Source organism: Aspergillus udagawae (assembly GCF_001078395.1).
Source record: "Aspergillus udagawae IFM 46973 DNA, scaffold_6, whole genome shotgun sequence".
NCBI classification, from domain to species: Eukaryota; Fungi; Ascomycota; class Eurotiomycetes; order Eurotiales; family Aspergillaceae; genus Aspergillus; species Aspergillus udagawae.
This window is the reverse complement of record NW_025091269.1, coordinates 1479275-1492341: the sequence shown is the minus strand read 5'-3', so window position 1 is coordinate 1492341 and position 13067 is coordinate 1479275. Positions and strand designations below refer to the sequence as shown.

At 49.2% G+C, this 13067-nt stretch overlaps 6 protein-coding genes across 6 annotated transcripts; 4 read left to right on the top strand and 2 right to left on the bottom strand.

Moving 5' to 3' along the window:
* Nucleotides 1-87: 87 nt before the first annotated feature.
* On the top strand, nucleotides 88-3849 carry niiA (nitrite reductase niiA; the record flags this gene model as incomplete). Its single annotated transcript, XM_043293160.1, has 9 exons — nucleotides 88-260; nucleotides 335-485; nucleotides 556-1095; nucleotides 1147-1229; nucleotides 1280-1807; nucleotides 1863-2065; nucleotides 2116-2588; nucleotides 2639-2796; nucleotides 2853-3849. 9 exons carry the CDS (start codon nucleotides 88-90, stop codon nucleotides 3847-3849), a joined length of 3306 nt encoding a protein of 1101 aa, XP_043149095.1.
* A 1615-nt stretch (nucleotides 3850-5464) lies between these two features.
* Nucleotides 5465-7229, top strand: Aud_008282 (MFS transporter; the record flags this gene model as incomplete). Its single annotated transcript, XM_043293159.1, has 4 exons — nucleotides 5465-5632; nucleotides 5703-5782; nucleotides 5833-6108; nucleotides 6167-7229. 4 exons carry the CDS (start codon nucleotides 5465-5467, stop codon nucleotides 7227-7229), a joined length of 1587 nt encoding a protein of 528 aa, XP_043149094.1.
* A 460-nt stretch (nucleotides 7230-7689) lies between these two features.
* Aud_008281 (L-rhamnose mutarotase) lies at nucleotides 7690-8171 on the top strand (the record flags this gene model as incomplete). The annotated part of the gene is made up of 3 exons (XM_043293158.1): nucleotides 7690-7819; nucleotides 7880-8016; nucleotides 8088-8171. The coding sequence occupies 3 exons, from the start codon at nucleotides 7690-7692 to the stop codon at nucleotides 8169-8171; spliced, it is 351 nt and encodes a 116-aa protein (XP_043149093.1).
* A 473-nt stretch (nucleotides 8172-8644) lies between these two features.
* Nucleotides 8645-10111, bottom strand: Aud_008280 (uncharacterized protein; the record flags this gene model as incomplete). Its single annotated transcript, XM_043293157.1, has 3 exons — nucleotides 8645-9102; nucleotides 9165-9225; nucleotides 9305-10111. 3 exons carry the CDS (start codon nucleotides 10109-10111, stop codon nucleotides 8645-8647), a joined length of 1326 nt encoding a protein of 441 aa, XP_043149092.1.
* A 442-nt stretch (nucleotides 10112-10553) lies between these two features.
* Nucleotides 10554-11477, bottom strand: Aud_008279 (kinetochore subunit FTA4 family protein; the record flags this gene model as incomplete). The annotated part of the gene is made up of 4 exons (XM_043293156.1): nucleotides 10554-10860; nucleotides 10917-10979; nucleotides 11032-11200; nucleotides 11312-11477. 4 exons carry the CDS (start codon nucleotides 11475-11477, stop codon nucleotides 10554-10556), a joined length of 705 nt encoding a protein of 234 aa, XP_043149091.1.
* Nucleotides 11478-11918: 441 nt separating this feature from the next.
* On the top strand, nucleotides 11919-12762 carry Aud_008278 (HAD family hydrolase; the record flags this gene model as incomplete). The annotated part of the gene is made up of 2 exons (XM_043293155.1): nucleotides 11919-11972; nucleotides 12028-12762. 2 exons carry the CDS (start codon nucleotides 11919-11921, stop codon nucleotides 12760-12762), a joined length of 789 nt encoding a protein of 262 aa, XP_043149090.1.
* Nucleotides 12763-13067: the final 305 nt, after the last annotated feature.

The window sequence follows — 13067 nt, the reverse complement described above, 5'->3', positions numbered from 1 at the left end:
CATCCCCTAGAAAGCGATAGTGAGGAGAGTTCATTCTGGTAATGACTTGTGATCAATACTGGCATTGAGGCTTAGTCAATAGTCACGATGCCGTTGATCGACAGCTCCAGAAACAGCGACGCTGTCCACAGCAGTATCAGCAACGGCATACCCCATGCGAGAGTCGAACCTGTCGGAGATCTAGATTATCGTCACAATGACCCGAACCGACGGCAAAAGATTGTGGTCGTCGGGTTGGGCATGGTAGCGATCTCATTCATGTATGTTGCCGGCTCCATGGGTAAGGAACGATCTCAAGAAGTATCGTCTACTAACTACCGATACCATCTAATAGTGAGAAAATTGTCAAACAAGATGCAGAGAGACGCAAGTACGATATTGTTGTGATTGGGGAGGAGCCTCACATTGCCTATAATCGTGTCGGACTTTCCTCCTTTTTTGAACATCGCAAGATCGAGGATTTGTATCTCAATCCCAAGGAGTGGGTAAGTACTTAACGATCAAATATCCAGACCTTCCATTCAGCTGATACTAATATTCCTCTCTTCTACATAGTACGGGTCGTTCAGGGACCGGTCATTCGACTATCACCTCAACACCAAAGTCACAGACATTTTCCCGGACCACAAGACCGTCAGGACTTCAACTGGCGACACCATCCCTTATGATATTCTGGTCCTCGCTACAGGCTCAGATGCAGTACTTCCAACACACACTCCAGGCTATAATGCCAAGGGTATCTTTGTTTACAGAACAATCCAGGACCTAGAACGTCTGATCGAGTTCGCTTCGAAACACAAGGGTGAAACCGGGGTCACCGTAGGGGGAGGCTTGTTGGGCCTGGAAGCAGCCAAAGCAATGACAGATCTCGAGGATTTTGGAAAAGTCAAACTCATTGACCGCAACAAGTGGGTTCTGGCACGGCAGCTCGACGGCGATGCCGGCACGTTGGTAACCCGAAAGATAAGAGAGCTTGGCTTGGACGTATTACACGAGAAGCGGGTCGCGAAGATCAAAACGGATGACGACAATAATGTGACTGGCATCACCTTTGAAGACGGGGAAGAGATTGACTGCTGCTGCATTTGTTTTGCTGTAAGTCTCCACTGAAGAGTGCCATCAGTACTCTGCTAAACTTGCCTCTAGATTGGAGTGCGACCCAGAGATGAGCTGGGAGCTCCTGCCGGCATTCAGTGCTCTGGACGGGGAGGTTTTGTTATCAATGAAAGGTCAGTACCTATTGTTCTTTCGGGTATCTACTCCGAACTGACTTGAATAGTTTACAAACGTCCGTTCCCGATATCTATGCCATTGGCGAATGTGCTAGTTGGGAGAACCAGACGTTCGGAATTATCGCACCTGGAATCGAAATGGCCGATGTGCTTTCCTTCAACTTGACCAATCCCGATAAGGAGCCAAAAAGCTTCAAGCGCCCCGATCTGAGCACAAAGCTGAAACTTCTTGGTGTTGATGTGGCCAGCTTCGGAGACTTCTTTGCCGACAGAGACGGGCCTAAATTCCTTCCGGGGCGACGGCCGTCAATTGTCGATGGATCGGTGAGGAGCTCTGATGGCGACAGAGAACCAAATGTCAAGGCATTGACATACAAGGATCCCTTCGCCGGAGTTTACAAGAAGTACTTGTTCACAATGGATGGGAAGTACTTGCTTGGAGGTATGATGATTGGCGACACCAAGGACTATGTGAAATTGAACCAGATGGTAAAGAGCCAGAGGCCTCTTGAAGTACCTCCCAGTCAATTTATCCTTGGAGCCCAGAAGGACGGCGAAGAGACTGCCGATGATTTGTAAGTCTTGCGCTTGCATGCTGGACAGGAATAGGCACTAACACGAACACCACAGAGACGACGACGCCCAAATATGCTCGTGCCACAATGTCACAAAAGGGGACATCGTTGAAAATGTCAAGAGTGGTACATGCAAGTCTATTGGCGAGATTAAGTCGTGCACGAAAGCAGGGAGTGGTTGTGGTGGCTGTATGCCATTGGTGCAGTCGATTTTCAACAAGGCCATGCTGGACATGGGTCAAGAAGTATCGAACCATCGTAAGTGTCTGACAAAATAACTCCATTGATTTGCTCTGACCAGAAAATAGTCTGCATGCACATCCCTTATTCGCGAGCCGATCTCTATACTGTAATCGCTGTCAAGAGACTGAAAACGTTCGTCGATGTCATGCAGGCCGTGGGGCGGAAGCCGGACTCTCTTGGCTGCGAGATTTGCAAACCTGCCATTGCATCCATTCTTTCGAGTTTGTTCAACCAGCACATCATGGACAAGGAGCTCCATGACCTTCAAGAGACAAATGACCGATTCCTTGCCAACATCCAGAGAAACGGAACGTTCTCTGTGGTTCCGCGAGTTCCTGGTGGTGAGATCACTGCGGATAAGCTGATCACCATTGGGCAAGTGGCGAAGAAATATGACCTCTACTGCAAGATTACAGGAGGCCAGCGTATTGACTTGTTTGGTGCCAAGAAGCAAGATCTACTTGACATCTGGACGGAGCTCGTCGATGCGGGAATGGAGAGTGGTCATGCTTATGCCAAGTCGCTCCGAACAATCAAGGTACTGCCACCCGTTTAAGTTCATATTTCTTAGCTGACGTATTCTATCAGAGCTGTGTCGGAACTACATGGTGCCGATTCGGTATCGGCGACAGTGTTGGAATGGCGATCCGACTGGAGGAGCGGTACAAGAGTATTCGGTCACCTCACAAGCTCAAAGGAGCGGTATCTGGTTGTGTCAGAGAGTGTGCCGAGGCTCAGAACAAGGAGTAAGTTCAAGGTCATTCTTAGAGATTAAAGGTACATGCAGCTAATTTCTGATCAGTTTTGGATTGATTGCAACCGAAAAGGGATTTAACATTTTCGTTGGTGGCAATGGAGGCGCCAAACCTCGGCATTCCGAATTGCTTGCGAAAGATGTGCCTCCTGAGAAAGTCATTCCTATCATTGATCGATATCTCATCTTCTATATCAGAACGGCAGACAAACTACAGCGCACTGCCCGGTGGATTGAGAACCTCCCCGGGGGAATCAACTATCTCCGAGAGGTGATCATTGATGACAAGTTGGGGATTGGAGCTGAGATGGAACAACAGATGGAAGAATTGGTGAACAGCTACTTTTGCGAGTGGACTGAGACAGTCCGCAATCCTAAGCGACGCAAATACTTTCAACAGTTCGCCAACAGCGACGAGACTGTCGACACGGTTGATGTCATCAAAGAACGTGAACAGCAGCGACCCGCATACTGGCCCAAGGACTCTGCAAACGAGGACTTCAAGGGTCACCAGTGGTCGAGTCTGTCATGGCAGCCTGTCCTCGAAGCCAATTACTTTTCAGATGAGCACCCGCAAATTTCCTCGGCTAACATCAAGCGCGGGGATACTCAGTTGGCCATCTTCAAGGTCAAGGGCAAGTACTACGCCACGCAACAAATGTGTCCACACAAACGCGCCTTCGTCCTGTCTGATGGTCTGATCGGCGATGACGATGCGGGTAAATATTGGGTCTCTTGCCCTTACCACAAACGCAACTTTGAGCTCAACGGTGAGCAGGCAGGGCGGTGCTCGAATGACGAGAGCATGAACATCGCGACCTTCCCTGTTGAGGAACGCGACGACGGCTGGGTGTATATGAAGCTGCCGCCCGTCGAGGAACTAGATTCAGTTCTGGGAACTGAGAAATGGAAGGTGAAGAAGGGGGAAGCCCCAGACCCGTTCCAGAAGGTCGACAAGAGGTACAAGGGCATGAGGGGCAAGAAGGCGCGTGATATCAGTACGCAAGCGCCGACCACACAAGCGGCAAATATCATCGATTGGTAGCATTAATATGGCATACAGAATGAGGCGTACCGGTTGTCATTATTATGGGGTCTTTTTTACTTGCTCTGTTTGCATGTATTACGAGTTGCACAGATATCCTTGACCTTTAGCATACAATATAGTTGATTATGATCAGAATGATTATGTATACCATCCTTGCAAATGTCGCATATTCCGTTCCATGGAGAGCTAAATCCCGCAATATATCAGTACACATCGAAAATGCCTCCCTAAAAAAATTGATTGCTGTCGGAGAGGGTTTTTTGGCGCCTGAATAAACTGAGGCAGGAATGGTATCAGCATTAGGGTAACACCAATCACGTGCACCAACCATTAACCAGGTGCGCCCGACTGATTGGTTCACCGCTGATCGTTTCTTATCTTCCCCTATCTAAGTTATCGCTTTTTACTTTTCAAACTGCCACTTCGATTCAGATAGACCACGGTCGAGACAATTCCTGGTCTTATCTCGGTCCCCCACTAGAATCGCCCACTTTTGTCTCCACCGCTGCCTTAAAAGGAGAGCATCTCTTCTTCATATTTCCGCGGAGCTCGTTGTCAACCGTCAGCATTTTCGTCTATCAGTCTGGGTTCGAGTGATGTCCTCTGAGGCTGTGACACAAGGCAATGCTGGCACTATCTGTCTCTTCCAAGCACATGGAAGGTTCTGAGGGCGTCATTATCCGGGGAGCTGTCCAATGGCGGGAAATTCGGTTATCAACACCTCCGGCTCATCCTCGCCCATGGTCTTGACCATGATCTCACACGGTTTCTTCCTTCCTGGTTCCATGTTCTGGCAGCCATTCTGTCGAAGCAGTAGGCTCAAGATGGCTGCGGGATCAGCGATTACCAATACAGACGCTATCAGTGTCCTGATATCAGGGGCGGTCCGAACTGGGAAACGCTGACTCCAGATTTGGCTCTTATCGAACCCTTATCTCTGCAGTGCATTGGCTGGCACGCGGGCTAGCTGCCCGGTAACCCTTTTCAGACCGTCTATCAGATATCTAATTATATCAGATTATCTGTGAATCAAAAATGGGTTACCAAGGTATTGGACGGATGACAGCCCAATAATATGACTCTAATTGTCAGGAACTACGCCCTCGGAAAAGGCATGTGGATCATCCAGTTAAACTGGGGCAGATATGGTTGACATTATCTTTTCTCATCTTTGCTTATCCGTTACGAATATCGAACGGACAAGCAGCTCCCTCAGATCTAATCTATACGGAGGAGACGCCTCCGTCATAAGCCATGTAGCGACATGGTCTCGAAGCAGTGCAACACTCCTTGTAGATAGCTGATGCTTTAGGCTTGCCACACATGAGAATCAAGATATCTCAGCACTTACGTCGTTTGTTTTTCTGGTACACCTTTCATTGCCTCTCAGGCATCATCTTATATAGCCATTGCTCCTGTCTATGACAGTCCGCCGTATATATCTACACAATTTCAAGCTTCCTATACATCCTCAGTGAATTACTTCATTACTCTACTCGTCTTGGAATAACTAGTGGCTCATTGCGCACTCAATCGGTCCATATTTACTGTCTGTTTTGTCTACTCTCGGTTATACGCCGACCAACTGCCAGGGGAGGCACTTCGGGCAATGATGGACTCACTCAAATTACTTGTCGTCTCACCGGAAATCAACCCCAGTAACCGAAAAGCGAGGTCGATACCAGTCCTCAATCCCTTCGACCGGTATGGCCGGGTATTCTTCTTCTCATGGCTTGGCTTCATGGTTGCATTTCTGTCATGGTATGCATTTCCACCTCTGGTAAGTCAATGGTCTACTATACCGGAAGCGCTTGGAAACGCGGAACAATTGACTGAGAATGGCTGCCTAGTTGACGGTGACCATTCGCAAAGATCTTCATATGACACAGCAACAAGTCGCAAACTCGAATATCGTTGCTCTTCTGGCTACGTAAGAATTGAACGGATAGGTCCATGGGAGCCCACCGCTGACAGGCACAGATTCCTTGTTCGTTTCATCGCTGGGCCGCTATGTGACCGCTTCGGGCCTCGACTTGTTTTCATCGGCCTCTTGCTTTGTGGCTCTATTCCTACAGCTATGGCTGGTCTGGTGACCACCCCTAATGGTTTGATCGCGCTGCGTTTCTTCGTTGGCATTCTTGGTGGTACATTTGTCCCTTGCCAAGTATGGTGCACCGGTTTCTTCGATAAGAACATTGTGGGAACTGCCAACTCTCTGGCCGCAGGCTGGGGTAATGCTGGAGGTGGAATCACATAGTAAGCCGCTCGCCCGGATAGATCTACGTCCGTGGGCCTCGCTGACATTTTTCCTCAGTTTCGTCATGCCTGCCATCTACGACTCCCTTATTCACTCTCAAGGCCTCGCACCGCATAAAGCATGGCGCGTTGCGTACATTGTCCCATTCATAATCATCGTCGTCCTGGCTCTCTGCATGCTGTTCATATGCGATGATACCCCTACTGGCAAATGGTCGGAGCGCCACATCTGGATGAAGGAGAGCAATGAATCCCAAGCCAATATCATCAACCTCATGTCAGGCAGCCCCTCTACCCACCCTTCTGGTCCTCCGTCCATCAATCTATCCACTCCTCAATCGGAGAAGAAGGGCATCCAGACACCTCAGATGGTCGATCCTGAAGCTCAAGCTGTTGGACAGGTTGACATTCTCAGAACAGACACTGTGGTTGCCCCTAGCCGCAAGGAGGTCATGAACGTCCTTCTCAGTCTGTCCACGGCCGCTGTTGCCATCCCATATGCCTGTTCCTTTGGATCTGAGCTCGCTATAAACTCCATTCTGGGCGAATTCTATTCCAAGAACTTCCCTCACATGGGCCAAACCGAGTCCGGCCGCTGGGCAGCAATGTTCGGTCTTCTCAACGTTGTTTTCCGTCCTGCTGGTGGATTCATTGCAGACATGCTGTACAAGTACACAGGGGCCGTATGGTCGAAGAAACTTCTTCTTTCTTTCCTCGGTGTTGTCATGGGTGCTTTTCAACTGGCCATTGGCCTCACCAATCCCAGATCTGAAGCAACTATGTTCGGTCTCACTGCCGGACTGGCATTCTTTCTGGAAGCATGCAATGGCGCCAACTTTGCCGTCGTACCTCATGTTCATCCCTTCGCGAATGGTAAGCTACCCGTCTTCCGTCCTCTCCCTGAAGTGCCACTTGCTAAAAAATCTGTCTCTGCAGGTGTCGTCTCCGGTGCTGTGGGCGGCATGGGAAACCTTGGTGGAATCATCTTCGCCATCATCTTCCGATACAATGAGACGCACTACAGCCGGTCCCTCTGGATCATCGGCGTCATCTCCATCGCCGCCAACCTGGCCGTTTCGTGGATTCGACCAGTACCGAAATCCCAGATGATGCAGCAATGACCACAATACGAACTGTTACGATAGAGCCTCCTACATGATTCCTCGTTCAACTTGCATTTTAGATACCTGGGATGATTAGCGATACATATATCGGCGTTTGGGATACAATCTGGAACCTTTTACATATCACCTTGAGATGATTAATAGTCTTAATGAAGATTTCATGATCCTGAAACATACACATGCTAGTACCTCCAAAAGATCCTCACCCGTACATAAAACCTTGTCGACCTTTGAGAATCACCATCAGGGTCTCGCAAACGTATATATTCCCCACATAATCTAATAATCTCGGGTCAAAGCATCCCGAGCGGAGTCCTACCCCATATCCCCAAGGAGGGGCATCACAATCAGAACAGATCAACAAATTCCTTCTCCATTCTTCCCAATATCAAATAGCTAGCATCGCATAGATACATCATCTCACCTCAACCGAAACGGCCCATCTCACCAGCCCAAAATGGCACCAGTCCGCCGCATCGCGCAAATCGTCCATCTGAAGCCCTCCGCCGTCGCGGCCTACAAAGAATGCCACGCGAACGTATGGCCCGAGGTCCTGCAGCAGATCAAGGATTGCAATATCAGAGACTGTGCGTAGGGGACTTCCCATATAGGTTCTCGGGGCCTAGCTGATATAAGTGATTACGTAGACTCGATATTCTTCGACAATGAGCGCACGTTATTTGCGACGTTCAAGTACGTCGGCGACGATTATGAGGCCGATATGGAGAAGATGAGGGCGAATCCAAAAGTGCGCGAGTGGTGGGCCATGACTGATGGGATGCAGGTATGCTGGTTCAGCTGACTGACATTACGAACCTAGACAACTGGACGATGCTGATGTGTTCTTACTTGCAGGAAAGTCCCATTCCTGGCGCTGTGGGCAGTGCAGAGGGTCCTGGGTGGTGGAAAGTCCTGGACGAAGTCTTTTACACCGATTGAACTTTGGATTAGATGGCCAGCATAATAACCTTACTTTGGTGAGTCATGTACGATATTGATAAGCCAGAGCTGGAAGGATCCTACGATTCGACTCGGGATCAATTGGAAATGGTACAAGGCTGCAATTACTGCTGCTAGCAGCAGATAGGCAATGTATTGAATTCAATCAAAGCGCCTGTCGCGTTGGGATGCTCAAGAGTCAAGATAATTTCCAAAATCATGGATATCAACCAGGATTCTCCAGATTTCCAGAAACCCAGACACTGAACGACCATCGCCGGCAAAGTTAAGAGTGAACGAACGAAGAGACCGTAGAGATAAGCATTGCAGAGATGGGTATCTTCACCAGGAAATTCCGCAGCCATCCAAGATTTGCTCCCAAGAACGCCTTATCCATCAAGCAAGCAAAAGAGGACTGTCATAACTCGTTGAATCCAAAGCGTGTACTCGCGGAATGCGGACGACCATCGCGTTTAGTCAACGCTTGGAGGCACATCCTTAAGAATTTCCCAACCATACTCTTCCTCTGGTTTCTCTGGCTCCATACCAAGGGCATTGCGATACGCGCGTACCTCGTTCTGTAGACCAGAGACGATGCGGATGGGCAGCTCTTCCTCTTCGCAGCGAAGGCGGTAGGCGGTGCGAATCATCTCAGCGCACTTCATGGTCTGAGCATGCCAATGATCGCGGTCGAGACGACTTTCCAGATGAGCGTCGCGTTCGGCCTGGAGCAGATTGTTGTAGTGGCGTTTCTGGGCCAGGTAGTTCATGTTATTGTTCTGACAGTAGTTGCGGATCTGTTCGACCATGGTCCCAACAGCTGCTTCGTATTCCCCGATCAGTTTGGTGTTCTCAAACTGCTCCTGCTTCAAAATTTCCACAAGGCGCTTCTCCTTCGCGAGGGCACGTTCGAGTTCGGCAATACGGGCAGCTAACGTAGAGACTGTCAGCGGCTTCTAATCTGGACGGACAATGGTAGACTTGGGTTCCTACCGGAAATTTCACCATTGACCTGCTGCAAGCTGGGAGTAGTTCCCTCAGAAGAGGCACGTTTCTGCAATCTCTGTCAGCGAAACACCCAAACAGCAGATTCGCAGAGCTACAGTGTAGCCTTCACGATCCGTCCAACGTACCATGATTTCCTCCGCAGTAGATACAATGCTCTTGGTCGTCTCGCGGTTGTTCTTCAAAACCTCACTCAGCTCCAACACCATCTCATACAGATGATGAAGATCCATTTGATGGCCCGCATTCATAGGTATGCCAGCGTTCATACCGGGCATTCCACCACCATTGACCTGAGTCGAGGGGCTCGGCATGGCGGGGGACATCGACTGACGAGAAGAGTTAGGCAAATTTGCGGAGTTACCGGTGTTGTCGACGTAATTAGAGAACATGCCCGAACCAGGGTTGTTGCTAGGAATACCACTGCCGCTGTTCATGGACATACTCGCGGAAGCGAAAGCTGTGTTCAATTCGTCGAGCGTAGACGGATCGATGCTTGCTGGAGATCCGCCAATCTCCTCACACCAGAGAGAAGGATCTTCAACAATACCTAGAACTTCCTTCCTAAATTTCTCAAGGTCACCACGACTAACGTGGGTGGAACGACGGCGATGTCCACGCACGAAAGGTGCCTTGGAATCCGCGGGGGAAGTAGACGCGTCGATGGTGCCGGATTGACGGGTCTGACAAAGTGGACTATCGGTAAGTGGCACAACGGAAAGGAGCTCCTCCGGGGATGCCTGTGTAAGAGAAGAATCCAGCTCGAGCTCTCGCGGTGCCGGAGATGCTAGAGGGGGGTAGTCAAGCTTGGGGGAAGCTGGAGGGACGCCATCACCGAAGCAGTCAAGCGCCGGAGTTTCGGAAACACAACTCCGATCATCTTCACTGGTGAAGGTAACTAGAGCACTGGAATCATCATTCTCCATCCCTTTCATGTTGCCAGTTGATAGGAAGTGGTTGATGATGGAAGCTCTGGGGTAAAAAGTATCTGGATGATTGCTCCACACTAAGTGAGGGGCGATAAAGGATAAATTACGAGAGGTAGGAGTAGATGACGATGATGACTCGCAGGAAAGTAGTCCATTAGTTTCATGACTTTCTCTTTATTATGTCGATAGCACCTGCTGTATGTGAATTGGCCGTGCCGCTGCAGTCAATCTCCCCCAGGTTTTCCCTCCAAACCCCCTTGCAACCCTTCAATAACATAAAAATAGCAACCGCATCTGTCATTTTCTACCGGGAATATGATACAACCTACAGAGTACTAAGCTTTGAATGTCTTCTGCCTTACTTCGGAATAACAGAGATAGTCTCCGTCTAGGCCGGTTTCTTGGAGTCTTCCTATCTGACCTCTGCCTAGTTTGAGTTCAGGTCTGCTCATGTCATGTTGAGAAGCGCTGCCAGCTTCTCATCTGCCCCTAATGCATAAGGCGGGTCCCTTTCCGAGGTCTTTCTCTCCTTACTCTGCTCAATCCGGCCGCCGACCCGGGCAACAAGCATTCGCATTTTCTCCAACTCTTGAACAAGCTCTCCGTCTCTCGTGACAAGGTTGGGCTGGATATTGTTCTGAGGCGCGGTGAAAGGTTCCAGTAATTTCTGTAATCGCCTCAACTGGTCAAGGCGCCGGTGTCGCTGTTGTCGCTGGGTGTCTAGACGCATAAGCCGTTCTCGTAGCTCCTGATATCTGTGCCACGACCATTAGCCAGATGAAATGGAACCTATATCTTGTGATTTTCGAACCTTAACCGCTCCTCCTCACTTGCGTGTTGGTCCTCTAATTCCGCGGGCAATTGAGTAATATTGCTGCGGTATGTCAGCAAGGTGGGCTGAAAGGTATCCGTATCGCGGAACTCACAGGTGACTGCACAAATCTACTGTTGTCTCCAACCGCTTGTCGGAAAAGCCAACATTGTGTGTGGCCTGACTAACTAAAGACCAGTAAAGGCTTGTTATCTGTTGCGCGACGTGTTGAATTGCTTGAGAAGAGTAGATGATGCGATTGTGCTGTTTCAAGGCTCCATTCACTAGAAAAACGTTAAAATCTATGGTATATATTGAGATGACTTCGCATTGATTTCATCTCGAGGACACCATGCAGTGCAGGCAGCAAAGGACTAAGCCTAGGACAGACTCACATTTCTGCAGCGCATCCTGAACCGCCTTAACACTCAACTCATCTTCTTCCGACTCAGTCGCGTAGATTCTCCAATCTTCCGGTGGCTCAAGGCTCTCTGACAGAATCCGCACCTGCGCCCTGATAAATGCTGATTTCAGTTCGAAGACAGTTCGACTTGCATCCATTGCCCCATATCGACACCTGCGTCCTCAAGTCGACACCGAACAGATCGCGCAAACAGCTCCGCGCGTGGAATCTCGCTATCGATAACAGATCACGTGATGCGAACCTCTTACTACATTCTCACTGTTGGATCCAATGATCTTTCCTAGGTTGCAATTGTCTTCATTATAATTCGCGACTTGCAATCATGCGAAAGCAGAGGTGGTCAAAATAAGTAGTGATCATACAAGTACTTCCTCGGCCTTTGTGAGATCATTGGAGAGGTAGATGGCTTACGCTCTACTTCTAACCTCGGCAATCCACCTTTTGGCCTGGTTGCTACCCGTAGTAACAAATACCGGCCTCAGCCCAGCAAGCTGATACGGAGTAACTTGGTTAACTGAAGGCTGACAAAAGCTCTCCATTAAGACATCACAAGACTTTCTTCCATTGTATTCTGCGTCATGCTCGAAATCAAAAAGCCTGTGGGCTTACTCTTCGATATTGGAGGAGTGTGTGTAAGGCTGCCGAATAATAACCATAATCTTTGAAGACTTTCCTGATGAAGGCTAGGTCGTTTCTCCCTTTCAAGCCATTCTGGACTACGAGCTGGCAAACAACATCCCCAAGGGATGGGTAAATTTCAGTATCTCGCGCACATCGCCAAACGGCAGCTGGCACAAGCTCGAGCGAGGCGAGATCAAACTGGATGCGGACTTCTTCAAAGAGTTCAACGGAGATCTACGAAACCCAGATTTATGGAAACAGTTCCATGAGAGACTGCAGGAGAAGCAAACAACCGGTGTGCCAACATCGGCACCTCCGTTGCCCGAAATTGACGCAGAATGGCTCTTCTGGGAGATGATGCGAGTGTCAAGGACCCCAGACCCATACATGTACCCAGCGCTGCAAAAGCTGAAAGCGTCAGGGCAGTTCATTATTGGCGCTCTGTCAAATACGGTCATATTCCCTGATGGACATCCTTATAACAGTGACTCAAACGGCGTCAAGTCGCAATTTGACTTTTTCATCTCATCGGCGCATACGGGACTCAGGAAGCCAGATCCCAAGATCTATGCAGCTGCGCTGAAGGAGATGGACACATTGGCGAAGAACAAAGGTTTGCAAGGGGTTACGCCTTCGGATGTTGTTTTCCTCGATGACATCGGGGAGAACTTGAAGGCCGCAAAGAAGGCTGGATTGCGAACAATCAAGGTCAATCTCGGCCGGACACAGGATGCTATCAGAGAATTAGAGAAGATCACTGGCCTGCAATTGCTAGACGCTGGGGACAAAGCCAAGCTTTGAGCCGAAAGAAACTGCAACGGAAATACTGCGCCAAATGTGATAGATATCCTTTTTGTAGATAATTCTCCTTTGGTTCATATTCCCCATGTGCAATATTTCGAATTTATTAGAATAATGCAGTGTTATTCATATTACTGTTTGAACTGTCTACCGATACTGCATAGTGCTGTCTGTACTCCGTACTCTGTTGTGTTCTCCCCCGCTCGTGGCCAACCTCAATTTTGCGCTGGGATGCAGCCACGCTAAGCGAAACCATCCACAAAGTCAGCCCACGAAATTTCCAACCTCTTCAGTCCTCCTCTGCA